Raw genomic sequence first — 25,577 nt, 5'->3', positions numbered from 1 at the left:
ATAAATGAGCTGAGCAATGGAAGTGTAGCAAAAAGGCATTACCTCTAAAGTAAAGCAATGGTTTAGGATGTAGGTCAAGTGACTATTTCTTTGATGTGTAAGGCGCCTATACCACAAATAGTTTTTCAAGGCATCACAAGACAAAAGGGTACAAGGGAGAAAGATACAATAATGGTCCTACTAGGTCTTGTGACATTCGGATCGTGCAAGTGCGAGGCTGGGTTGCTGTCCGCGCAAAAACGCAGTGCTAAGATGGGAAGGGGTGAAGAGGCGAGGTGCAAGTGCTAAGAGGAGGCTAGAGGGCAAGGGAATGCAGTTAAATGTAGGGGGGGGGAGCAAGACTGGGAGGGGCAACTGGAGCCCTGTAGTACTCCGAGGGAGCCAGGCAGCCAGTCACTGAGGCAGAAGCCGGTGTTAGCAGGGCAGGGGGACAGTGAAGGAGCGCCTTGAGGAGCTTTCTGAACTGAAGGAGTTCTGGCTCAAGCCTAAGATGGGCAGGGAGACCATTCCAGAGGGAGGCTCCTGCGGAGATCTACCCCGCACTCTTTGCTTAGCAAAGCTTCTGATTTGCAGAGAGTTAGAGTTAGCAGACTGAAGGGCTCTGGCAGGGTGGTATTAAGGGAGAGAGAGTTGGATGCAGCAAGGTCCCAGGCCCCAGAAACCTTGTGGATGATGCAGAGGGTCTTGAATTTGATCCTAGCAGCAACCGGGAGCCGGTGGAGATAAAGAAGGGCTGGAGAGATGTGGTACCTGGGCTTGTGGCCAAGGATAAGTCTTGCAGTCCCATTCTGGATTAGTTGAAGGAGGCAAAGGAAAATTGAAGAGAATGTTACAGTAGTCAAGTCTAGAGACAACCAGAGCTCTGGAGACATTGAGTTTCTGGGGGAAGGTAAGGCAGGGGAGAATACCTCTGAGGAGGTGCAGAGGATAGTGGGCCTTCTTGTCAAGGTCTGCCATGTGAGCAGCGAAGGAGAGAGAGAGGAATCAAAGATGACACCAAGGTTGTTTTCCTCACAAGAAGGTGACGGGAGGGGACCCAGAGAGAGCAGGGTTTCAATAAAAAGGATCTCAGTCTTACTCAGTGGGGTCGCCAGGAATCAAATTTAGAAGGGACAGACAAAGTAAGGGGGGGGGGAGCGCCTATAAAAGGGCAATGTGCGACATCAAAAGCACTCCAGCAGAGAATATTTTGTGCACAGCAACTACCACACCCCTTTTGTGTACCTCCTCGCCCATCAGAATGTAGCCACTAAACCATTAAGTCACTAATGACCCATTATTAGCAGTTTCGTGTCCTACATTCGGATTAGAGGGGCTGCTCTTGGCTGCAGGGCGACTTAACAGCTCTTTATTATTGTGCGGCAGCAGCGATTGCGGCCATGTGTGGGTGCTGTGCTGGTGGACACAGCACTGCAGACAGTGCTGAGGTGGGGGGGGGGCACAAGGGGAGCCTGTCCCCCAGCGACACCACCGGTCTTACTGGCATTAAGACTGGAGAACAAATTGTGATTTTATATCTTATTGAATCTTAGACACTGTACTAACGGTTTTAAATGTGTGTTTTAATGCTTTGTGTAAGGTTGACTAGTTTCAACCAAATCAAAATAAAGTAAATTAAAACTGAGATCATTGGCACTGCGCCATGACTGAATAGCAGCCAAACAGTCAGAAAGGAGGCAGAGGAGGGAAGCTTCAAGGAGAGCTGCGTGTAGCCTGCAGAACACATACTTGCCAATCCTACCGATTTAGGCGGTAGGATACCGCTTTTTAGGCAGTCCTACCACCTAGCGATTTTCATGCAACAACTATGGATTTACAGGCCTGGCTGCTTCTGTCTGAGGCCCAGTGAGCTGCAGAGCACTGCAGCATCCCCAAGGGGCGTGTTAATGGCCCATCATGTAATTATTTTGATTGATGAGAGCGTGGAACAGACACTCTCTGTCCTGCGCACTGCAGGCAGTCTTGGTGTCAGAGCGTGGTGACGGCGTTGCCCATGAAATCCCACGCCTCTCAGCTGCCAGCCAGGTGTCTTCCGTCTCCACTCGCAGGGTGAGCAGCAGTATTCTTCCGAATTTGAGCTGAGCTCTGCCTCTGCTATAATGCCGGTTCATGTCCAAATTCAAAAGGTAACCATTTAAACTTGGGTTGTTGTCACTTCTGACATGTGTCTGGCAAAGTCTGTCCTGTAAAGCCACTGTGAGGGCACGGTTCACCCCTCCCAAAAAAAAAAAAAAACAAAAAAAAAAACAGTCAGCCCTCAGTCAGACACAGCAGTATTAAACTCAGCCATAAACACTCTGAAAAAGTGCGCCCACCTCCTGGCACTCCACCAAGCCAGCATAGGTCCCCTTCCCCTTTCATCACGCGTGCGCTTCCTTCGAGCCCCCATTCGCCTAGCAGGAGAGAAGAACCACCTCTTGCCCACTTCGACCTGGCAGTGGTGTGTGCCGCAGGGCATTGTTCTGCATCAAACCCAGAGCCATGCACGTGGTTCTGACTGATTAGAAATCGTCCACCCATCACCTTTCGTTTTGTTTAGAGGCCCATGTGCAGGTCACATTGTATAATCAGTCTATGCAAGGGAAGGGCAGCAAATGGAGGGAGCCACTTATCTGCTGCTTATAGCTGCAATGGAGGCCGATGCCTGGCTTTACATGTACAAGAAACCTAAATAAATACATTCACGTCGTTGCTACCGCGCATCAAACGTATGGAGGTTATCTTTGATATTTTACACACGTTTGTGGTGGACAGACGCTCCCGCTCTGGAAAATTAGTTGAGCATTTGGAACCATTGAGATTTCATTGATGCTGAATACGTTCTGCTAATTGCCTTCAGGGACATCATTTAGGGGTCGCCAGAGGTCACAACTGCGACCTCTGAGGTCTCCCTTGCGACCACTGTGGTTTCCCTTTCGACCTCTAAAAAACTTGTAATGCAAGTTCCTGGGCTGTGGCCAGCACCATGTGGCTCTTTACTTCTCTGTAGTGGCTGGATTTCTTGTTCAGGCCACTTAAAAAAAGAAGAAAAATAAGAACAGCAGTGCCACAAGTCTAACACTTTCAGCACTGACCCCAAATAAGAAAGAATAGGAATACCAAATAATGGGTCTTTCTGGAATTCTATACAATAATTGCTAGACTTATTAAAGGTTTATTTCAGGCACACTTCAGGGGGTGAGTCACTGATTTAGTCTGTTCTTAAACGCCCAACTCAGCCTTTCATCCTTCTGAGGTCGATAAATAAGTAACAACACAGGTTGGGTGATATTGGGTGTATATTTTTTCTATATAAAGCGCTTAAGCGTAAGTGCTATATAATAGCACATCATTATCATTTGGTCATGGACGTCTGCTTGCATTCACAGACATTTGGGAAAATGGGCCTATAGACACTGATCTTAACAATACATATGGTGATCCATTCTTGTATGAAATGTACATCACATTATAGTGATATCGTAACCATATTTATCGTAGTGTACAATGCTATGTGATTCCACTTCCTGTTTTGTCAATGGGTGAAAGGTTGTGTTCCATCGCTTCCCGCGATAGCACTTTGGGGTGGGGTCAAATGATCACTTCCTGTGATGTCATCAGGATTCAAGGGTCGTGTGATGTCACTTCCGCTACCCCTGGCATTTTGGTGAAATGACGTCCCTTATTGCCTTTCCCCTGCAATAAGAGTGTTGTGTACTCTGTGAAGTAAAGGAAAGTATTACAATTTACGGATTAAAGAGGCTCCACCTTTGTATAAGGAGGTGGTAAAGGCCCTGGAAAATGCTAATCTGGGGGTCCCTTCTCTGAATTGTGGGACATTTCCGACTTTCTTTTCACAGGCTGAACCACAGGCCAAATTTAATACCTTGAGCCATATGGTACAGGAAGCTACTTGTGATGATCAATTGTTTGGTACCGTCACAAGCTGCTTCTCGGGATGAGGGTGAGAGCAAAACAAGGTTTTAGAAATTGAAGAAAAAAAAAAAAACAACATGAGATGTCTTTGCAACAAACAGATGCCGAAACCATGCTTCTAAAACTCAAAAATAAGAACTTGAGGAATCTGTGGAATTTGCTAAACCATGACCCCAATCACCAACACCTGATGGTCTCCAATGTCTCGGAACAAAAATGGATCTCACACTTCTCTAACTGTATAAATCCCGGCGCCAAGAAGAAACCTCGGCAGAACTAATATCGAATCAATGGACCATTCTTTGGGATAAACATTTCCAACAGATCAAAAACTTCAATGCCTCTCGTGCCCCCGGCCCCGATGGCCTGTCTAATGCCATTCTGAAACAGGCTCCGGAGACTTGGCCAAACTTAATGGACCTTATTCTGACCTTAATCAATAAACTAAAATCGATACCAGAGACTTGGATGAAAGTAGTGCTGATCAAGATCTATAAACAAGGTGATAGAGATAATCCATCTAACTTTAGACCTATTGCTCTCCTAGATCCACTGGGAAAATTGTTCGCGACATACCGCCTTCAAAAACTGACTGCATGGGCCAAAGAAACAAACAGCTTCAATGCTCGACAAACAGGCTTCACGCCAAATGTAGGCACAAATGTGAATCTTCTGATTCGAAACTTAATAAAGCATGAAGCCCTAAGAAACAACTCAAGTGTATGCAGCCTTCATAGACCTCCATATGGCATTTGACGCCATAAATAGGACGCTGGCAAAAACTTGCAAAATGTAAATGTCCACTAGAGATCAGCGAACCCATCAAGCTACACTACTCCAATACGTCTGTCACCGTCAGATTAACAAAACAAGGACTCGCTACAGGCGAAATAAGAACACACAATGGCCTAAAGCAGGGATGCCCCCTCGCTGCAACTTTGTACAATTTATACACTGCTGATTATTTCACCCACATCAAATCTGACTCACTTAACCCGCCAAAAATCAATTCCTTTCCGATTGCATACCTCATGTATGCTGACGACATTGTACTTCTGGATAAAACTCCATTAGGCTTACAAGAGAACCTGCTAATGACAGAAACATACATAAACACCAACGAGTTGCAGATCAATGTAAAAAAAAAAAAAAAAAAAAATAATGACATTAACTAAACATCAAACTACAAACACCCGACTTAGACTTACAAATTTCATCATGGAGAGCAAACCACTTGAAGCAATTACAACTTTCAAGTACCTTGGTGTACTAATTAATCAGCAGAAGGCTGAAATAGCTTGGGTGACTTAAAAGATCCGAAGGTTAGCCAGACAAGGAGTGATGTTACAACGACGCTATTGCAAATTCTCCCTAAAACCCATCCTGGCGTTCTACCGTCAAAAGGTCATTCCCATCATAACATACGGGAGTGATGCCATGGTTATAGCAACAGAGGTAAACTGGCAAACCTTAGAAGCAGCTTTCTGGCAAAAGATTCTGAACCTTCCTAAAAGTTTTTCCATGGTCAGAATACGGTTTGAAGTGGCCCTACAATCCCTCTCCTCGATTGTATGGTGGAAGCAGATGGACCTCTTGCGCAAGCTGATAAATGAAAACGAAAATCCAATCCCGGCACTTCATATTCTACGAGAGACCCCGCATGCCATGAACACTATGCTGAAAACGTGGAAAGCCGCTTTATTCCAACAAATGGCGAAAGAAGACATAACAATAGAAATGCTTACCAACCGCCCTCAGCGCGCAAAGCTAAAAATGCAGCAAAACGACTGGGCTAAAACATCTGCAGAAAAACAAAGATACTCCATGAACCTACAATGCTCGATTGACATCCGCGCAATTCACAAACTCCCGCAAATATATGGCACTTTTCCCAGATCCAATCGCCCGTACTGCTTTCATGAAAATCCGTCTGATCACCTATCCAACCAGACAAAGGCTAGCTAATATTCGACAAATACCCATGAAGGATCAATTTTGCCACTTCTGCTTGGACAAAAACACACCTGAAACCTTGAAACATCTCATTATGATCTGCCCAGCCCATGCCGATAAGAGAATTCTATTTGGCAATTTATTTAATATTTCTGAACAGCAAGAAGAAGGAGAGTCCAGATGGCTTAAGATCTTAAGAGGCCAAGACAAGAAACTGATTTATACAGTTGTCCAATTTCTTGCGGACATCCTCGAGTATCCAAAAGAACCAAATTCATAAATTGTACATTGTAGAAACTCGTTCTTTTGCAATAACTTTATGCTATGTTACTATTAAGATGTGATAGAATTCAATGAAACCAAATGAAAAGTTTGTTTAAACTAAATCATTTTAAATAAAAAATGTTTTTTTTAAAATGCAATAAAGTGGCGTTAACGAACTGCTGAGTTAGATTTGAACTTGTAAAGTGCCTGTACTCATGCTATACAGGAGGGCCAGTTGTGGTGAGGGGCACTACACTGAATCACCAAGTTCTTCGCTCCCGCTCCTCTGCCTGAGTAACTGCTTTCTGAATAGTTGCATGTGATATGAAGGGCAGAGCCATCCCATTAGAGACCCACCTATATTTATAGCACTCATTTAGCACCTTGAAACATTCACATTGTCTGTATAACAACTTTGCAGCAAGCTAAGGCAATGATCTATTTTTTGCTTCACATCGAAGCATCCAGTATGTACCCATTTGGGTTATGGACTAAAGGGCACAGCAATATATTTGTCTCTATATTACTTTTGTTCTAGGGATGGCCTCAGAAGCGTAATTTGCAGGAGCCCTTGCAGCTGTCACATCCTTGGGGTATAGAAGTGTTATCACCTCGCTTTTCACACCCATTCCTCCACAGCAGACACTTGCTGACATAGAAGGATTTATTTATTTTCAGTGGGCATTTCCTGTTTCAGCTCCCTGCTGGCTGGCCATCTCCTCATAACCATTATGTTGAGCTTTCCTATGATCTCTAAAAGGCCATATGTCACTTGAGGCCATTTCCTCTGATTTCAGAAGGTCAAAGTTCACATGACTTTTTCTGTGATGTCACGCCCTGCCACTTCATTGGGTCACATTAATGTGACATTTCCTATGATTTCATCCTTATGCTAATTACTATTTTTGAAACTTTAAGATTCCTACAGATTTGTTGTCACAGAATGTTGGCATGTATGAGAACACTGGAAGTGAGGAGAGAAGGAAGAGATCTGTTGTGGCAGGAACGACTTGAGCCATATCATATGGTGTTTTACTGGTCGTGCTTGGCTATTAGACCCAGACCCCATAGCTGGGTATGCCCATACATTCAAGTTGAACTACTCTTACACGCCAATCATTTAGATCAGACAGGAAGGCGAATCTCACTCCCAAAAAGCAAGGGTTGCCTCACTCGTCATATAGCGCATCTCATTCCCCGCCGCCTCACCTTAAGCCTCTGCGCTTCGTTTATGCACTGCTGGTAGCTACCGATGTAAAATGAGTTCTTCACATCGAACAGCTCGTCCACATCCCCTTGTTGTTGCTGTGCCGCCATCCTTTTCTTACCGGTTCGCAGTACACGTAGCTCTGGCAACGTCACTTCCGGGTACAGGCAAATCCCTAACAAGCCGTCCACGCACATTGGAGTCAGCACAGGGTGTCAGAGCGCTCTCTTGTGGAAACAGAAAGAGGACAAAAATAGGAAGTCGCCGACAAGCAGACGCAATCATGTTAGCCATCTCAAACTCTAATCTTCAACGTGTTTACACAGCGAAACACAAGTGTATGCCGATTATGTGAGTAGTAGAAATTATTTTCTTTGAAAATAATGTACTGATTATAGCAGTATTGTTAGAAATATCTGATGTTTAATTTTGTATATAAATATCCGGGTGAGAATGATGTATAGGAACCAAAATACATTTCTCAAAAAGATTTCACAGCACTGGAAATATCAATTCCTTTTCAATTCTCTGCTTCATATAAACCTGTTTTTCAACTAGTTCTGCAGATACTGTTTCCCTAACCTTAACTGATCTTTGGAGAGTGACATCACGGCGAGCGCCGGAAGTATTGCACACCGAGAAGTGTACAACTTCTTTTGGTTCAGGCTGCCTGCTGGTTCTGAAGGTGTCAGGCATGTGTACTTTTCTGTCGCTCGGTCTTTCCTCCTGGTTGTTGGACCAGTGTCAACAGCTGGGGATCAGCAACCCCAGTCCTGTGCAGGAAGCCTGCATCCGGCCCATACTGGAAGGTGAGCACAGCCAAAACATTACCGCTTGTGTCAGAACATCAACATAGAAATCTCATTGTTGGACCTCTTCGTTTTTGTAAAGAGCTATTTTTGGACAGCTTCTGTTGTCACGGACACCGATCTGACCAGATTTGACCAACTTTGGAACATCGTTTTATAGTTCCTGTGTTAATGTTAAAGCTTTTTATAACGTGCACAGGTGCCACTTTTGTGGTCTCTTGGTGCTCTGCTGGTTCTGTGAAAATAAGAGCGGAGAGGGTACGGTCAGTGGGAGGAGCGGGAAAAATAGCAATTAAGCTGGGATGTGCTGTTGTCAGCTGAAGTTCGCATAGACCAGCTTCAGTTCGCATGAACCGTTCACTGAGCCTGAAACTGCTCAAATCCTGGCTCTTCACAGCATAATTAGAAGACCACCCACACCGCTTATCATGATGAATAAAGAGACCGCCCTCGGGCCCCCACCAAACAACCAAACTCGATAAGAATATACCCCACGACAGTCCATAAGACCACGAGAGATAGTCACGAGAGGAGGATGCTACAGACCGAACACATAGACCAAGATGAAACCACTCAGTCGACTCACCCACTGCATCACGGCATGTCCGACACAGAAAGTTCAAGCAGACACTCTCACTTATATGGTAGGGTAAGAGGAGACCCCTACTCCTGCTCCAACATCGAAGGGGAGAATAGACACTCCAACCTCATTATACACAGTTCAATAATATACTACAGTAGACCTAGCTCATTAAAACACAACAGGGAATACATCGCTCAAAAACGGAACCTTTGTCAGGTGTGGGCCTCTCTCTCGCTTTGCAATTCGCGATTCTAGTTGTGTTTTAGGACTGCACTAAATTATTCATTTGTCTCTGAAATCCAGTGAAGTAAGTTACTATAGTTCAGTTGGGCGTGGGCCTCTCCCCCACTATGCGGGTCTCTCAAGTCTAGCCGTTCCCGCACCAGGCAGGATTCCCGAAACCCAGGCTTTCATCCATACTGTGATTAGCTGCAAAACATTTTAACCCACTAACCAAAAAAACTCTAAACTTTCTACATTCTTACGTCACTCAAACTAACACAACCACCTCTCGCACTACAATCTGCATGCACTTCACCACACAACTACAACACATAAACCGCACCAACAGCACACATGGACTGACATTGCCCTATACTCGCACCAAAAGCTCAGCACACAGTGTATACCGAGTTGAAGCTGCCAACAGAACACCACCCCTCTCACTATCCTACTCACTCTTCACCCTACTAACCCATCCCACCTTCTCATTTGCAGATCTGCCAGAGCGCCTGGGGACCAACGCCGTTGGTGACGGTGCGCGGTACAAATATCTTTAACATTTAACATCAGTGCCTGCCTGCACTCTGGCGTGCAGGTGCGGGGGAGAGAGGCTCTGTTGCAGACATATCTCGTTGTGCTCCACATTAAGGCATGTGTGCGCGGCTTTACGTGTTTGTCTATAATTGCGGTCCATTAGAGGAAGGTTTAGGGTGCTCCAGAATGGAGCTTGTGAAAAAAAATAAAAAAGGGAGTAGCTCATCTCGTTGAGCTCCCTGCCGGCAGCTAAGTTGAAATACAGTCTCGAGTGAACACATTAATTAATGAAAGTACTGTTGCATATATTTGACACACTTCATTATCAGAGTGCATGTTGAGGGGAGGATTTAAGGTACCTTTGCATTACTTCCCTGTACTCCGTGGCTGGGGTTTTTTCATTCAGTGAGGCATGTGAGACAGGAATGGTATCAAGAGACACAGACTCAAAGATACGTTTTTAAAACCTTTAGTTCTAAAAGGTCCTTGGTTGGTGTAATGCCTAACTGACCCTAACACTAAAGGGATGATACCCTTAACTGATATTTCTAAGGGCCGTCAAAGTCTAGAAGTCCAAAATAAAAATCAGTCGGTATCTAAACCTATGCTTGCCCACACTCTTTGACAAAAATATGTTGGGTAGTATTTCAAATGTTAAAAAAAAGTGGTGGTTCAACAAAAATAGGAAACCAGGATTGGTTTCAGGTGGTACTACCACCAAATGTAGGTTGGCCAGCTTCAAAAGGATGAGTTCAATAAAAAGTGACTGTTCATAGGATGCTCTCCGTAGTTAAAACAATGTCTTTAATACCTTGGTGTTCCCTTAACCAATCATTTGTTCCTTCAGTAACACAAAATAAGCAAGATTCCACTCTGATAGGCCTCTTAGGGTTCCCTTCCCCAAGCTTAGGCCTCTTCCAAGTTCAAACACTTCAAACACAAACTTCTTGGCATCTCAGGGTTCCTTTACCCAAGCTCAGGCCCCTCTTGAGCTAAAAAGAAAACATGAGTTCAGTTTGTCAGGATGTACCTTTTTTTTAATTTTTTTTTTTATTGTTTAATCAAAACAAGATTTTTACAATATATTTACCTTATTCTCCATGAACAGTCCTTTCAGAGGGTTAGCATCAGAAGCTTTTTGAAAACGCCAGGTTATTTGCTCCTCCTAAGTGCGACCACTCTGAGCTTTAACCCCTCGCTCTTAATGTTTACTTTCAGAGTCTTTCTGTACCCCTTCTTTTTTCCCTCTGTTTCTTTCTTGTGTCCACTGGCACCTTTTTGTTCCTTTTTCTTCCTTTCCTTTTCTTGCACACTTACTTTTTTTTACCTTTCCATGTCCACTGGCACCTTCCTTCTTGCTTTCCCGCGCACGCTCGCACTTTCTTTACTTTTTCGTGCCCACTAGCACCTTTACCACTCTGCCAGGTCGCTTGCACCCTTCTCTCTCGTTTCTGGTTGCTTGTGCCCTCTTTACTATATGCCTTTTCCTTCGCATCCCTTGCACGCTCTGCTTTTTGACTTTCTCTCGACCTCGTCACTTTTCTGTCTGTTTCTCTACTAGTTTCCTTTTCTTTCCTCTTTTCCACTCCATGCAGTTTTTATGACTTTCCTTTCGCCCACTCTGCTTCAGTCGGGGTTACGCCCTGCAGTGGGCAGCGGTTCTCTAACTTGGCACAGACTAAATATCGAACACGCATCATTATCGGCGCGTTGCCGCGCCCCTCTGGCAGTGTTGCCGCTTACCTTGGCAATGCACGCAACAGTCTGTTGCGCTACACGGAGACAAAGAGCAGGTCACGTGAACAATCATCTGACTAGTCCCGCGACGGGACTAACGAGGACCTGCCTCTCTAGCAGGCTTTAAAGTTGGCGTCTCAATTCGAAATGCTGCTTCTCTTCGCAGCATTATTCCTACATAGCTATCCGGGTACGTTGTTTCCCTCAACTCACCTTGGCTTTCAAAAAGGATTCCTCCTGTCGCACCTCTCGGACTTCTGATACTCCTGCACTCGACCCAGACTGTTATTTGGATTGCCTTTGTCGTCTGTTTGTTTACCTTGCTCCTCACGTTGCCATACCTGTCCCCAGACTTCTGCGTTGATTGCATTGCAATGAAAATCAACCCGTGCATAGAACCGCACAGTGTGTTTTCTCCAGCAGTCTTCATTCCACTGGTAAGCTCTTTTTCTCCACTTGTTTCCGCAAAAAGTGTGAGATTTACAGTGTATTCTTGTTGCACTTAGCATACTATTAAAAAGCCTTGAGTTAATTTTCCTATTGTTTCCATAACAAATGTGAACTGCACAGTGCGTCTCCTCTCCAACCTGTTGCCACTTGCTTCCATCTACGTTGGTTCTGAGACATTCTTCTGACCCTCCATGACTATTTGCTTACTTACCATTCAAACTTCATCTGTTGCCTACCACAAGACTCCCCTTACCTCCTTCAACCCACTCAGGGATTACAGCTAAGAACTTTCCATCAGTGCACTTAAGGACGCCTTGAAGATTGTGCACCATCCCGGACCTAGTGCGACCCTCGTGTTGTTCGGGGTACTTACCTCTACTAACTTCCTGTTTATTATGTTACCCTGTCGTTGTTTCCATTTCCTTCCTGGGATTCAAGAGTTTCCAGCTCCCTGTTGTGGTAAGTGTTGTAATATGCATATGTATGGGCTCGCGCATAGGCACACTGGTGGAATGTTGATGCACGTTCAGCAATCAACATTCCACAGTGGCCGTTGAGCGAGGGGAGCCGGAGCTTGTGGCTGTGGGGTCTCGCCAATAAAGAAAGATAAATATAATTACCTGTGTTGGATAGATTTTGTCATTGGCGACGAGGATTGGGATCTTGACGAGACCCTGTCCCACGCGTGTGCGGATCAGCTGCGTGGCTCCCCATCGGCTTTGGCGCAGTCGGCGTGGACGGTGGCCGACCGGCGCTGGATCGGTTGCAGCGGCTTCTGTGGGCTTGAACCGGCGCAGGGCCGGGCGGGAAGTTGCCTTGTGCAGGAGCGGAGGGCGAGGAGCTGTGGGCTGCTGCCGGCCCGCTGCGGAGTCTGCGTGTGCCCCAGTGAGGAGCGGAGGGCGAGGAGCTGTTGGCTGCTGCCGGCTCGCCGCAGGTGCCTGGATTTGTTGAGGAGCCGGGCGGGCGGCCGTTCGGTGAAGGAGCGGAGGCCGTGGCTTTCGGTTCCCCTGGTCACGGAGGAGTGGCGAGGAGCAGTTGGCTGCTGTCTGCTCGCTGCGGAGTCTGCGTGTGCCCCAGGGGAGGAGCGGAGGGCGAAGAGCGGTTGGCTGCTGCCAGCTCGCCGCCGGTGCCTGGATTGGTTCGGGAGCCGGGCGGGCGGCTGTTCTGTGGAGGAGCAGAGGCCGTAGCTTTCGGTTCCCCAAGTAGCGGTGGAGGCTGTGTGTGCCCCTGCTCCAGGTGGATCGGCCTGTATGCGGCAGTTGGCTCCGCCCCCGACAGCGTGTTTACGCTATACGGCTTAGCGTGGGCTGAGTCCAACGAGGAGGGGCCGGGTGGACGCCCGGGCTGCTCTGCGCTGCCTGCGGTCGCTCCAAGGAAGCAGGAGGGGCTGCGGGGGCAGTGCGCAGAGTGTCTCCACAGCTGCAGAGCCACAGTTCAGAAGTAAGGTGGTTATGAAGGGGTGTTGCTGGTAAGGTTGGAGCACCCTGTTCCATTGGGCCCTGACAAGTAAAGGCTACAGCTTGTCTGGGGCTGGGATTGTTTGTACACATCGTGGGAACATCATTGGTTGTGACTCACCCGGTGCCAGGTCCTGGCTGTACTGCACATGCGTGGGGGTGCACGCTCAACAAGGCTACAAGGGAAGATATGCATGTGCGGTCACCTTGGTTGGTGTGGTGACCACTGACTTGAAGTGAAAGAGAGGAAAATCCTTGGATTAGAGGGGGGCACGCAAAAGAACAGTTTTGTGTCGATTACTTTGGTGGGCACAAGGTCTTGGGCAGTAAATTTTGGCCATGTTGCATACAGCTGCTAGGCCTCCACCAGCATTTTTGCCTAACCCAGGAGAGCCGGTTGCGCCTTGGGAGCAGTGGGTAGATGCCTTTAAGGTATATTTGCGGGCTGCGGGTGGGGCAAAGTTCAACGACGATGAAAAGGAGGCTGCTTTGCTTAATTGTATTGGTACTGAAGGCTTGAGAGTTTTTCGTCACCTGCCTGGAGAGAATGTAATGGTTCAAGGGGGAGGCGAAGGGGAAATGGTTGTAAGTGCCTATGAGACGGCTTTGAAGAAACTGCAAGTACGGTTTGGAAAAAGAGTTAATGTGGTTTTAGAGCGTTATAAGTTTTTCTCTAGGGCACAAGGTGCTGCGGAAAGTATAGACTCATACGTTACTGCCTTACGTGCGCTCATGGCTACATGTGGGTTCCCGGGTAACGGAGAGGAACATATAAGGGATCAGATTATGATGAAAACGTCAAATCAAAAAATTAGAGAGATTGTGGATTGAGAACGATCCTTCTCTTGATAAGGTTTTAGAGATTGCTAGAGCAATTGAAGCCTCCAAGGCGAGTGTACAAATTGTTACTGAAAGGGAGGGAAATAGGGAAACTGTGCATGCGGTGGTGGCAAGGAGCAAGAAGGGTTTGGACAAAGGGGTTGTACAAGGGAACAGAGCACCTAAAGGTAAAGAGGTGTGCAAAAATTGTGGGTGGTCAAGTCACACAGTGGATGCGAAATCATGTCCAGCTAGCAATGTAGAGTGCAGGAAATGTAAACGGGTGGGCCATTTTGCACGAATGTGTAAAGGGCAAGTGGTCGCAAATGTAACTGCAGAAGAGTTTACCACGGGGCTGGAGGGAGCATCAGGTGGGGGTCCCAAACAGAGTGTCATATTACATGTGGAGGGTGATGGGCGGAAGGGTCCATGGGTGTCGGTGTTGGTGGACCAGCACCCTGTGGATATGCTGGTAGACTCTGGGTCACCTTATACCCTGGTGTCTCCGGAAGTGTATCAAGAGGTTTTGGGTAAGCCGATATCTACGCTGTTGGCACCAGACATCAGACCGTATGCATACGGGCAAAGTTCCATTGATCTACTTGGATATAATTGGTCAAATTTTTCATTCAAAGGAAGGCAGACCTTAGGTAAATTGTATGTGGCTAAAAAAGGGACAAGTGTGTTGGGTTGGGATGAGCAGGCTGCACTAAAGATACAAATTCATCCAGGTGAAAAAGAACCGGTTCTCAGTGTCAGGGAGGGAATGGAAGAGAAGGATGTAAGAGTTACCCCTACAGTGCTTATGAGTGAGTTTCCTGAAGTATTTTCTGACATTCTGGGTAAGCTTAGGGGCTTTACGCATCGCATTGTGTTGAAGAAGGGTGCAGTGCCTAAAGTTCACAAGGTGAGGGGGGTGCCAGTTTCAGTGAGGGAGGCATTTAAGGCGGAATTGGCTAAGTTGCAGTCGGCAGGAATAATAGAACCCATTGAGGCTTCGGAATGGTTATTTCCGGTGGTTTTAGTGAAGAAGAGTGATGGCAGCATTAGAATGTGTGTGGATCTTCGGGAATTAAATGCCAGCATATGGGTGGATCGGCATCCTTTGCCTAATATTAATGAGTTGCTATTGACGTTGGGTGAAGCTAAATATTTTTCAACATTTGATTTGTCAACTGCGTATCACCAAATTGACCTGCATGTTGAATCTAGACCTCTTACGTCATTTGTGACTCCGTTTGGTGCGTTCAGATTTTGTCGAATGCCTTTTGGTTTGGCTTCGGCTTCGGCAGTATTTCAGAGGCTGATGCATCAGTTGTTTGAAGGGGTGGTGGGTGTCAGCTACTTTCAAGATGACATTTTGGTTTGGGGCAGCAGCAGGGAACAACATGATGCGAGGGTGAGGAAGGTCATGCAGATTCTTAAAGAAAAAGGTCTGACTGTAAAATTAACAAAGTGTCAAGTGGGGGTGGAGGAGGTCACATATTTGGGACACACGTTGAGTTCACAAGGCGTAAGTCCAAAAAGGGAGTTGGTACAAGTGTTGAGGGATACGCCAGCTCCGGTTAATAAGGATCAGCTGAGGGCTTTTCTGGGTCTTGCAGAGTATTATGTTAAATTTGTGTCAAATTACGCTGAAAAGACAGTGGCCATGAGAGCTCTCATGAGAAAGTGTGTAAGATTTGTATGGTCTGCGGAGTGTGCGGCAGAATTCGAGTTGGTTAAGAGGGATGTGGAGAAGGCTACCTGTCTGAAATCATTTGACCCAAAAAATAGAACTGCGTTGACGGTGGATGCAAGTGAGGTGGGCCTAGGGGCAGCCCTAGAGCAATACATTAATGGTGAATGGGTCCCGGTGGCTTTTGCTTCAAGGACATTGAGAGATTTGGAAACCAGGTACTCTGTAATTGAGAAAGAGACTTTGGCAGTGCTGTGGGCTTCGAAACATTTTAGGACATTTGTGTGGGGCATACCCTATGTAGTGAGAACAGACCATAAACCGTTGGTACAGGTGTTTTCTTCCAAGGGAGTCATGGCAGTATCCCCGAGGATTGCGAGGTGGTCAGTACAGTTGCAAGATTATAATTTTTCCTTGCAGTACTTTCCGGGGAAGTTTAATGTTGTTGCGGATTGTTTGTCCCGTTTGCCAGGGGTCGAAGAGGACAGTGAGGGGGGAGTAGTGAAGGAGGATGATTTGCAGGAGTGTCAGGTTGCATCGGTTACGTCTGCAGTGGAGAAGTCGGTGTGGGATCAGGAGTCTGAGGATGATATTGAGTTAAAGTGGATTAGGGAAGGTCTGGTGAAGGGTTGGCACACCGTGAAGGAAAGGCTGGAAGGGAAAGGATATGCCCAGGTTCTCCAGGAATTAGCAGAAGGTCCCTGGGGTGTGTCGAGGGGCAGCAGATTGATACCCCCGATAAGTTTGAGGGGAAAAATGGTGGAATTGGCACATGAAGGTCATTTGGGCCGATCCTTGACCAAAAGGAGATTGAGAGAGGAGTATTGGTGGCCGTCAATGGACAAGGATATGGAACGAGTGGTGAAAGAGTGTCAAGCGTGTTCTATTAGTGATAAGAGCAAGGTACTGCATCCACAACCAGTTCATCCTGTTGAGGTTCCAGAGCAGGTATGGTCGAAATTGGCTTTGGATATTATGGGTCCGTTTGACTGTTTAGAGCCTGAGTCCAAGTATATGTTAGTGTTGGTGGATTACACATCCAGGTGGATTGAGGTGGCGGCGTGTTCAGATGTTACGACCAATACCGTAATTGATGTTCTGAGAAAAGTATTTGACCGTGAGGGTTTACCGGCAAGTTTAGTTACGGATAATGGTGTGCAGTTCACTTCTAGAGCCATGAGAGAATTCTTGGAAAAGCATGCCATTTCTCATTATAGGACAGCTCTGTATAATCCTTCGGCAAATGGTCTGGTTGAAAGGGCCAATGGCACTATTAAGTCAGCCATACAATTGGCTTTGGCCAATGGTTTGAATTGGCAAGAGGTTGTGTCACAATACCTGGCTGCATATCGGAGAACACCTACCATGCTGACGGGTAGATCTCCATTTGAATTAATGAGGGGCAGGAAGGCAGGCACAATGTTGAGAACCTTGGCTATGGGGGGCGGTGGTCCATGCTATATGGATTTGCGAGAAATCCATCGCAGCATTTTAGAGCGGCAGCAGACTATGGGGTCCTCACAAATGAGTAGGAAGGAGTTGAACGTAAAGCCTGGGGATCAGGTGTACATAAAGAATCCTAGGCTAGTTCATAAAGGATACAGCACTTTTATGCCCTTAAGGAAGGTTGTTAAAGTTGGAAAAGGGTATGTGCACTTGGAGGATGGATCTGTGTGGAGTAAGAGGCGAGTGGTGGTGGATGGATGCAGACGTGTGGTCAGGGAAGGTGTGGAACATGAGGAGGAATCACAAGAAAATGCACTGGATTATAATCCTGTGGTTTCGCAACCCTTCGGGGGTGAACAGCAAGAGGGTGTACCACGTCCAGGTCCTGTTGATCCACAGGTCAATGTGGAATTTCAGTCTGCTATGGATCTGCAACATAATGAAGTTCAACAAAGGGGTCGTGTGGGTAGGAGCTGTGGACGACCCATAAGATTTAGGGATTATGTTTGTTAAGAGTGAAGCACATTTAATATTACCCATGCTACTTGTATGGATACAGCTTTAAAGTAAGTTGGAATATGACATGTCATGTGCTGTTGTTTTCTTTTTCCATGTTCGAAAAAAAAAAGAAATGGTGTTGGGTGACAACATTTTTATCCAAGGGAAGAGGATATGTTGTAATATGCATATGTATGGGCTCGCGCATAGGCACACTGGTGGAATGTTGATGCACGTTCAGCAATCAACATTCCACAGTGGCCGTTGAGCGAGGGGAGCCGGAGCTTGTGGCTGTGGGGTCTCGCCAATAAAGAAAGATAAATATAATTACCTGTGTTGGATAGATTTTGTCAGTAATCCTTTGCACTGCCCTTGTCATACTTTGTGGTCCTTCCAGAAATCCTGTTACTGATACCACTGTTCTCTCCTATTGTAGGTCCTTACGTCACCTAGCTGTATAGTCTTGCTTAGAAGGTATACCAAAGAAGAACTAGAGTAATTAACTGTCTCCACTCCATTTCGCCAGTACTAACCTGTTGTCTTTTTACTCCTACAGCATTGTGGTTTGGCGGTGTGCGTGTTCCCCGCTCTTTAATTTGGTTTACTCCTCTTTAATTTGGTTTACTCCTCTGTCTGTCCGTATCCTCCAGCAGAGGGGCGTATCATAGTAAAGGGTTCCCTCAAGTTGAGGAGGCCCAGGTTGAGGATGATCCTTGGCTTGCTTTGGAGGACCTCGGAATTCCTGCTGTCGGCCCTCCTTCTGCCACTTCCGGTTCCTTACTCAACGCCCCGGCTGGTGTGGTAACAGTCAGTCTTATGCTCCTGAGTGTCTCTCTCTTTCTCTCACTTCACAAGACTCACCCGGGCAGCAGCGCGGTGACCAGCGGTCTCTCCTGGTTATATGGGCCTGAGGTCAGGGTCTCGCCACCTGCCCCTCAGGCACCCTTGGGGCGGACACAGGTCCCAAGGAAACGAGCAATGTTCCAACTGCCAACAGCAGCATGCAAGATGCTTCCCTCTGACTCTCTGGAGACACGGCTCCCTAGCCACGCTGTAGCCGATCAGAAACACAGGGCCAGCGTCTCAGCATGCCGTTCTCCCCTGAGCTGTCGATCCTTCTGCTCTCTGCTCCTTTGCTTCACTGGTTCAAACAACATCCCCAGCTCGCTCATTCAGCTGTGCCCAACCACACCTTTTTATAGTTGGAAAAGCAGGCAAGTGGAGTCAGATGGAAGTGATAATTAGTGAATGCCTGACTTTGCCTGACACTATCAATGGGACAACTTGAGTTCTTTCTACAACCGGTTCCCCTTATACTCCCCATGTTATTCGTATGGGAAATCTTCACCACTCCCGGTTGCCTCTTCCTCGTCCCAGTGTTTGTTGGAAATGGGGAGGGGTGATTGTAGCGGTTTGGAAATACCCCATGAAAGGAGGGAAACGGTTTTGAGGTTGAATGGGAAAAGGGGGAATATCATGTTTCGCCCTTGGATGTTCTCTTCCCAATCCCCTGTGACCCTCCACTCAGGTGATCCTCCCTTGCTTGTCCACCCCCAGGGTCGGGATCCAAAAGCGATGGCCCTTCCCTGGCCACCTGGCTAGAGGATCCCGGGGGAGTAGGTGGGAGAACACAGTTCGGTTTCTCACAGGAATCGCAGACAATATTTATCCTTGCTCAGGAGACTTAGAGGGACATTGGTCACAGTGTGTTCACGTGGTGGCGGCAAGTGGAGTGTGCTCTCAAGGCTAGGCCATGGTGTGTGCTCCGGCCTGGAGACAAGACAGTCCAACAGAAAGACATTGCGGGTACCCAGCACCACACTCTGGGCTGTGTGCCCTTTTCCCAGCGTGTGGGAGGGTGACGCACAAGAACAATCTCCAGTTTTAGTTATTGGGGTGCCAGGCACCTTTACACGTTAACGGAAACACAGAGGCTCACCATCATTGTACATACACAGGCCACCCTAGCAACATATAAGACGCCATGGGAGACGACGATGGCGAACAGGCGGGTGGCGCTGCTCACCGTCAAAAAGGATAGCTCCCGCTGAGTGGATTTTACATAGTGGGAGCCCCAGCCAGCCTTGGGACTTAGTGAACCACATGGGTCAAAAATCCTGAACTCTACTTCGAGGCTGTTGAGATCAGTGAACGCTTGAAACGGTCAACCTTGCTGTATTCTGCAGGTCCTGCGGTCCAAACTTTATTTAAGACACTGCGACCTAGGGATTTGTTATATGCAGCTGCCCTTGAGCTCCTTCCTGAATGAGTATTTTATGCCCACGATCAACCGTGACTACGAGCGGTTCAGGCTGGGGCAGCAAGGAAGGAAGGAAGACTGAGACAGCCTGGACGCGTTCCATGGACGGTTGTGGCACATTGCACGATCCTGTGTGTTGGGAAACAATGAGGATGACCATATTAGGCAACAAATCCTCTTTGCCTGCAGCTCGGCCAAGCTGAGGAAGCAGGTCCTCAGACAGCCTGCTACAACATTGGCCAGAATTCTAGAGTTGGGACATTCCCAGGAGCTGGCAGAAGTAAGAGCGTCCGCCCTGGACGTGTCCATGCAGCGGGTGAAGCTGCAGGACGTTTGTCTTATAGGAAAATGGAAGGAAAGCAAGGCCTTCAAGAAAGGGTAGTGGCTGCGGAAGGATCCCGGCGTGGGAGGCGAAGTGGTATGGCCACAGTGTGGCTGGGGCCTGCCACATACATGCGAGTGTCCAGCCAAAGGACACACATGCAGGAGGTGCAGAAAGGAGTACCATTTTGCGAGAGTCTGTCAAGCCCCATTGCCAGCCGTCCCAGTCGCACCGGTACCAACCACGGCCTCCAGGGAGGATACTCGACAAGCAGCGGGAATGAGAGCGCCCAGACCATCCGTTGCTCAGTTGGTGTCACCAGAAGGAAGAGGCCCTGCATGGGAGGAAGATGAGGACGAGGATGTGTGCTTCCTATTTTTTGCCAGGGAAGTTGATCAGGGGCATCGCCAGCAAGCATTGAAGGACTGGAGCAAGATTCCACTGGTTGAGTAGTTTGACCATGGGATTTGGGATCGTCAGGTGACAGGACTGTTTGCCTCCTATAACGGAATGGGTGCACGGACTGTAATGCATTGAAGGTTGTAATGATTGCATACAGGCCTTGCCTGTCAGATGCACCCTTTCGCAGGCATTCTCCACCCTGCTCCTTCTAGAGCCCACAGAAATAAGGAATGTATGCTGTCCTCTGAGCCATCGCCCCTCTCTCTGCTACTCTCACCTCATTCCTGGTGAGGACAATAGTCGGGCAGAAATCCTTTATCCCACAGACCAGGATATGTGGACCTCAGTGAACCTACTGAGCTTCTCACAAAAAGTAATCTTTGGATGTACACTGAAAGCACTCTGATACATCAGGTACATAAGCAAGAAAAATAGCAGGCAGTGACCAACTGTAGCATGCCTGTCTCGGAGGTCACGGATAAAAACTTGTTGGATCCCCAGAGTAAGTGCTCCTTTTAAATGAGCCAGGACTAGGAGGTGTAAACAAAAAAGGGAAATGCATAAGCAAGTTTAGTAGTGTCTGTCAATGGATGCAGGTATCATCCTGGAAAAAAAATAGGACATGGGTAGGAACGTGGATGTAATGAGGAGCTGTCGGCTAGTTTTCTCAGAAATCTGTATAGCTTGATTTCAAATTCTATACACTTTTTTTTATGTTCTTTAAGTATGGCTCAGCGCCCTTCAATGAAGTGCCTTCTTTGAGGCTAGTGGATGGAACTAGGGGGCTCCTGGTGGCTGGCAATGACCACATCTTTCTCACACTAGCATGATCTGAATGACATAAGGCCTAGTAAGATAGTTTGTCATGTCCTCCCTCTGCCTTCCCTCTCTTCTCTTGCCACGCCTAGAAATACTTGTGTACAGGCGTGTTTTAAATTACATATTTTACCACTATTTAATACAGGCCCCAGAGGAGGTACGTGCAGAGTCCCCCAGTCCATCAATAACATTCTTGGTGTTCCACACAATGCTAATCCCAAACATCATGAGAAGCGTGAAGATAGACCACAATATATGTACCCTAGAAGGATAGCATAAGAAGGTTATGCAGACGGTCTGCAATATCTGGATCCAGCAGAATGCCAGACAATGAGCATGCTGTTCATGTGGCCGCCATCCTCGTACTGGGTAAAAGCGAGGCATGTGCTTTTTAAAGGCAACAGAATGTTACGTTATTGAGATTTATACCATGCACCGTGGGCATTTTCATGGTCTCCAGGCGCTGAGATCTAAAAAGGAACGAGGGTTAGGGGAGGCTTAGTTAGTGGGACGGAGAGAGAGAGAGAGCACAGGAATGCTTTTACTATGCTGTTGGTAGCTTCAGTTTGAAACAAGTCACTATTTGTTGGGTTTGTTTCTAGGTAGGATGGGTTTGATGTTCTTTGGTGCTTGGGCCAACATGGGATTGCTAGTGTGTCAGTGGTCTCGTGTTGGAGATTTAGTGTGTTCTGATTGAGTGGGGTGTCAAGCTTGCTGTATGATTTCTAGTCTCTGCTGTAGAGGTATGTGTGTGTTGTATTCAGTAGTGGAGTGCTGTGTTGGTAAGAATATGGAGCGTTTTAGTAGGATGGGTGGTTATAAGGTCTGAGTGTTCTTGTTGGTTACATTGATTTGTTTATGTTGTAGTTTCAATTTGTGAGATTGTTGTCTTTCCATAAGGCCTGTCCAGTTCGATTAAGTCAGTTTACATGATGCCGTGATTTGTGATTACTCTCCTTGGGTCTCCGTAGCCTGTTTTCTCTTTGATAGTACTTCCTGCTTAGTTTTTGAGTTAAAGAGCCATGTTTTTAGAGGTTTCCTAAATATCAGGTGTTCTTCTGTTGTACATACTTCATTGGGAGTGAGTTCCAGAGTTTAGTTGAGAGGCATGAATAGGCTCATCTGCCATATTTCAGTTTTGAATATTGTTTTGTTTCGAGGAGTGAATGTTATTGCAGGATCTCGGGGTTTGTTTCCGTCCATAGATTGAGGTTTTTTTCTTGGAAGAATTCCTCTCCATGGCCATAAATTGCTTGGTCTTTTGATGAGGGTTACATGGTGACTGTTATGAAGGCTGCTGAACGGTCTAGATATCGGTGCTGAGGTTATGTTGGAGACAGCCAGGTCATCCCAGGTTGATAGCAGTGCTGCTTTCGTTCCTCTCATAGGTCTGAAGCCGACTTGTTGTTCTAGTAGCTGGTTGCTTTCTACATTCTTTCTAAGCACAGCTCAGTCTGGCAGTCCAGGGACATTGTAGGAGCTTGTTCACAACTGCGAGCCATCAGAGTCAGGATGGTAAAGACCCAAAGGCTCTTAGTCTCGAAGCACAGCATGAACAGTCCTGTACAACTTTAAGCTCTCCCCTTTTGCTGCACAGCAGGCAAAACCTCTTGAATACTAACAAAAGCGACCTTGTAACCGGAATTAGGCTTCTTTTTGTGCCCTGTATAGGTGCTGTCTTGTGAGACACTGTTTCCCTTTGCCCTTGTCTAACTTAATTGGGGTACCTGTGGTCAAGCCAATAAGAAGTTGGGTTACCCATATGAATGGGCTGCTGAGAGAGGGCGGCTCTTTCAAATCGCTTATATGTTGTAGACTATTCCTTGAGAAAATGAATGGTTTTCAACACTTTGCCTTCAGTCATTTACTGAGAATGTGTATGTCGCCCTCAAAACCTAAACCGAAATACAATGACATTGCAAGTCTTTCCTGCAAGTGCCTGCTCTCGTTTGATTCTCTATACGGTGTAGAACATTTCAAATTTTCACAGTGGAGGGCAAAATGGCAGTACTACATAAGCCTTCTCTGGCGCTTACAAAGATGGACTTGGATTCCAGCTTTTCAACGTTCTATACAAGGTTGCAGAGTGATTTTAAAGCAGAAATTGCCACACTGTGGCAGGCGCTCTCCTCGCCTACCTCCTCCATCAGGGTTGAAGTAAGAGACTTTGAAGAAATCTTAAATGCCACTGAGACATCGACAGTTGCTGCCTCCGTTCTCCAGTTTCCCTAGAGGCACAAGTGAATACAGCACAAAAACAATCCTCCTTCTTAATGGCAAAAAGTGAAGTTGCAGTAAATCATGCCCGCATGGATGACATGCTAATTTACTGGTTAATTTTTCTAACTTTTCCATCTAAAAGGAATCTTTTTGATATGGTATTGTTGTGTTGGTGGAGTGATTACTATTTTGGCCAATAGTGTTGTCCATTGGGGGTACTGGCTGAGGAGTCTCTTGTGCACATCTGGTATTTCAGATGAGTACTGGCCAATCACATTGGTCCCCCACACCAAAAACACAGCTGAACACACTTACTAACCTGACAAACACAGACGTGTGCCCTTGCAGGGATGAAACAGACTGGGCCTGAAAAGGGTGTAGGAATTGTGAGTACAGAGAGCGCAGAGGTGTTTGTAGCATGAATTTGTGGAGAGGAGGAACGTTAAGAGGGAGAGTGTGTAAAGAAATTAACAGAGTGGGAAGGCAGAGAAAAAAAGCAGAGGAGGTATGATAGAGAAGAGTGGAATTGACAGAAAAAAGCACAGTGTTGAACGAGTTGAGCGTGGAATTGGTGACGTGTGTAGTTGAGTGAGGGAGAAACCAGAATGGAGGTGGAGAAGTGATCAAGAGGCACAGAGAGGGAACACATGGAAGAAGGTGACTAGAAGAGACAGAATCTGTAAGAAGGTAAAGAGAAAAGCAAGACGTTGGGGATTAGGAAAGAGTATGATGGAAATGAAGAGGAGACTTAGAGGGGTGCACAGAGAATGTAGAATTATTAAAGATGCGCAAGGAGGTGTCAGAAAGGAAGGAGCAATGAAGAGTGAAGTTGAAGGATGTTCAGTGGAATGGCGAGGGAACCCTGAGAAGGGGAAAGAGGGAGGGAATACAGAAAGCAAGAGAAAGGAGATGTTGGAGTAGAAGGGGAAAGGAGGAAAGCCACCAGTAGGCCCAATCGTACCGTGATAGAGAAAGTGGAAGGCATGTAAGAAAAACTTGCTGAGCTAGGCCCCCACCACTGTTCGGGGGAAAGAAGCTTGTTTATCCGAAGGGCCAACAACAGTACAAGAGTCTTATGCCCAGCCTTCCACCAATATGACCCAAACTACCAGTGATGGTGGTTCGAGGTATTCCATGAGGCCAGCCAGGAGCAACGCAACATCCAGACAGCACCACACCAAGCCAAAAAAGTAGAAGGAAAGAATTGTCGGGTGCTTAAAAGGTAATGCTCAAAAATTTCAAATAACAAAATACCGAGGCTTAAAAAGGAATTTTTTTTTGTCGAATATATTTCATCTTTTTGCACCTTTTTGGCAAATGAATAGATAGGGAGTGGGGTAAGGGAGTAGATTAGGATGGGGGGAATGTTGGGGTGGCCGTGGCGGGTCTGCCCCTGCATGTCTTTAAAAAGAAAGTGCAAAAAAAGTTGAACAATTTGAATAGAAAAAACTCTGCCTTTTCAGCCCTAGTATTTTTTTTTATTTCAAATATTCACAAAGATCAGCTTAAAACTCCAGAGACTGTGACAGTTATCCTGTGCGAGGTGGATTTGCTCACTGGGGAATGACTGAGGCATGGCCCTGAAAGAGCTGCTCCATTTGTATATACAGCCGAGCTCCACTGCGTGGGGTAATCTGACCAAATTTCCAATTTTGTTTATTTATTGAATTGCTAGAGGGCCTTCGCCAAGGCATTTTACAATATTAATGAACTGGTACAAAAGTTGAAATGAGGACAGTTTAAATAAGACAGAAAGAACCAGAGAGTGATAAGACATAAGGAAAACCAGCAAGAAAGACATGGGAATGAAAATCCAGAATACTGACCAGGTGAAGGTCCAAACTACATAATATGCAAAAAGTTGTAGGACAAGCAAGCCGCTCCCAACTAAGTGGGAGAAAGCAACATTAAAACAAAGTCGTAGCCAGAAAAAAAAGAAACCCGGTCAAATCATGTGCAAAAATTCAAAACACAGAGAATGC

At 46.6% G+C, this 25,577-nt stretch overlaps 2 protein-coding genes across 2 annotated transcripts in view; one reads left to right on the top strand and one right to left on the bottom strand.

Moving 5' to 3' along the window:
- The window catches only part of COPE (COPI coat complex subunit epsilon), a 224,787-nt gene extending 217,281 nt beyond the window's left edge, over window positions 1-7,506 (bottom strand). Inside the window, exon 1 of the mRNA XM_069649168.1 lies at window positions 7,342-7,506. Within this exon, the coding sequence (XP_069505269.1) occupies window positions 7,342-7,449 (108 nt within the window). The 5' untranslated portion in view covers window positions 7,450-7,506. The remainder of the gene's footprint in view (window positions 1-7,341) is intronic.
- Window positions 7,507-7,931: 425 nt separating this feature from the next.
- Window positions 7,932-25,577, top strand: part of DDX49 (DEAD-box helicase 49) — a 561,187-nt gene continuing 543,541 nt past the window's right edge. Inside the window, exon 1 of the mRNA XM_069649167.1 lies at window positions 7,932-8,148. Within this exon, the coding sequence (XP_069505268.1) occupies window positions 8,034-8,148 (115 nt within the window). The 5' untranslated portion in view covers window positions 7,932-8,033. The remainder of the gene's footprint in view (window positions 8,149-25,577) is intronic.

Source organism: Ambystoma mexicanum, chromosome 1p (assembly GCF_040938575.1).
Source record: "Ambystoma mexicanum isolate Mex_15411 chromosome 1p, UKY_AmexF1_1, whole genome shotgun sequence".
Classification (NCBI taxonomy): domain Eukaryota; kingdom Metazoa; phylum Chordata; class Amphibia; order Caudata; family Ambystomatidae; genus Ambystoma; species Ambystoma mexicanum.
The sequence above is the reverse complement of the archived record's forward strand: the minus strand, read 5'-3'. Positions and strand labels throughout refer to the sequence as shown.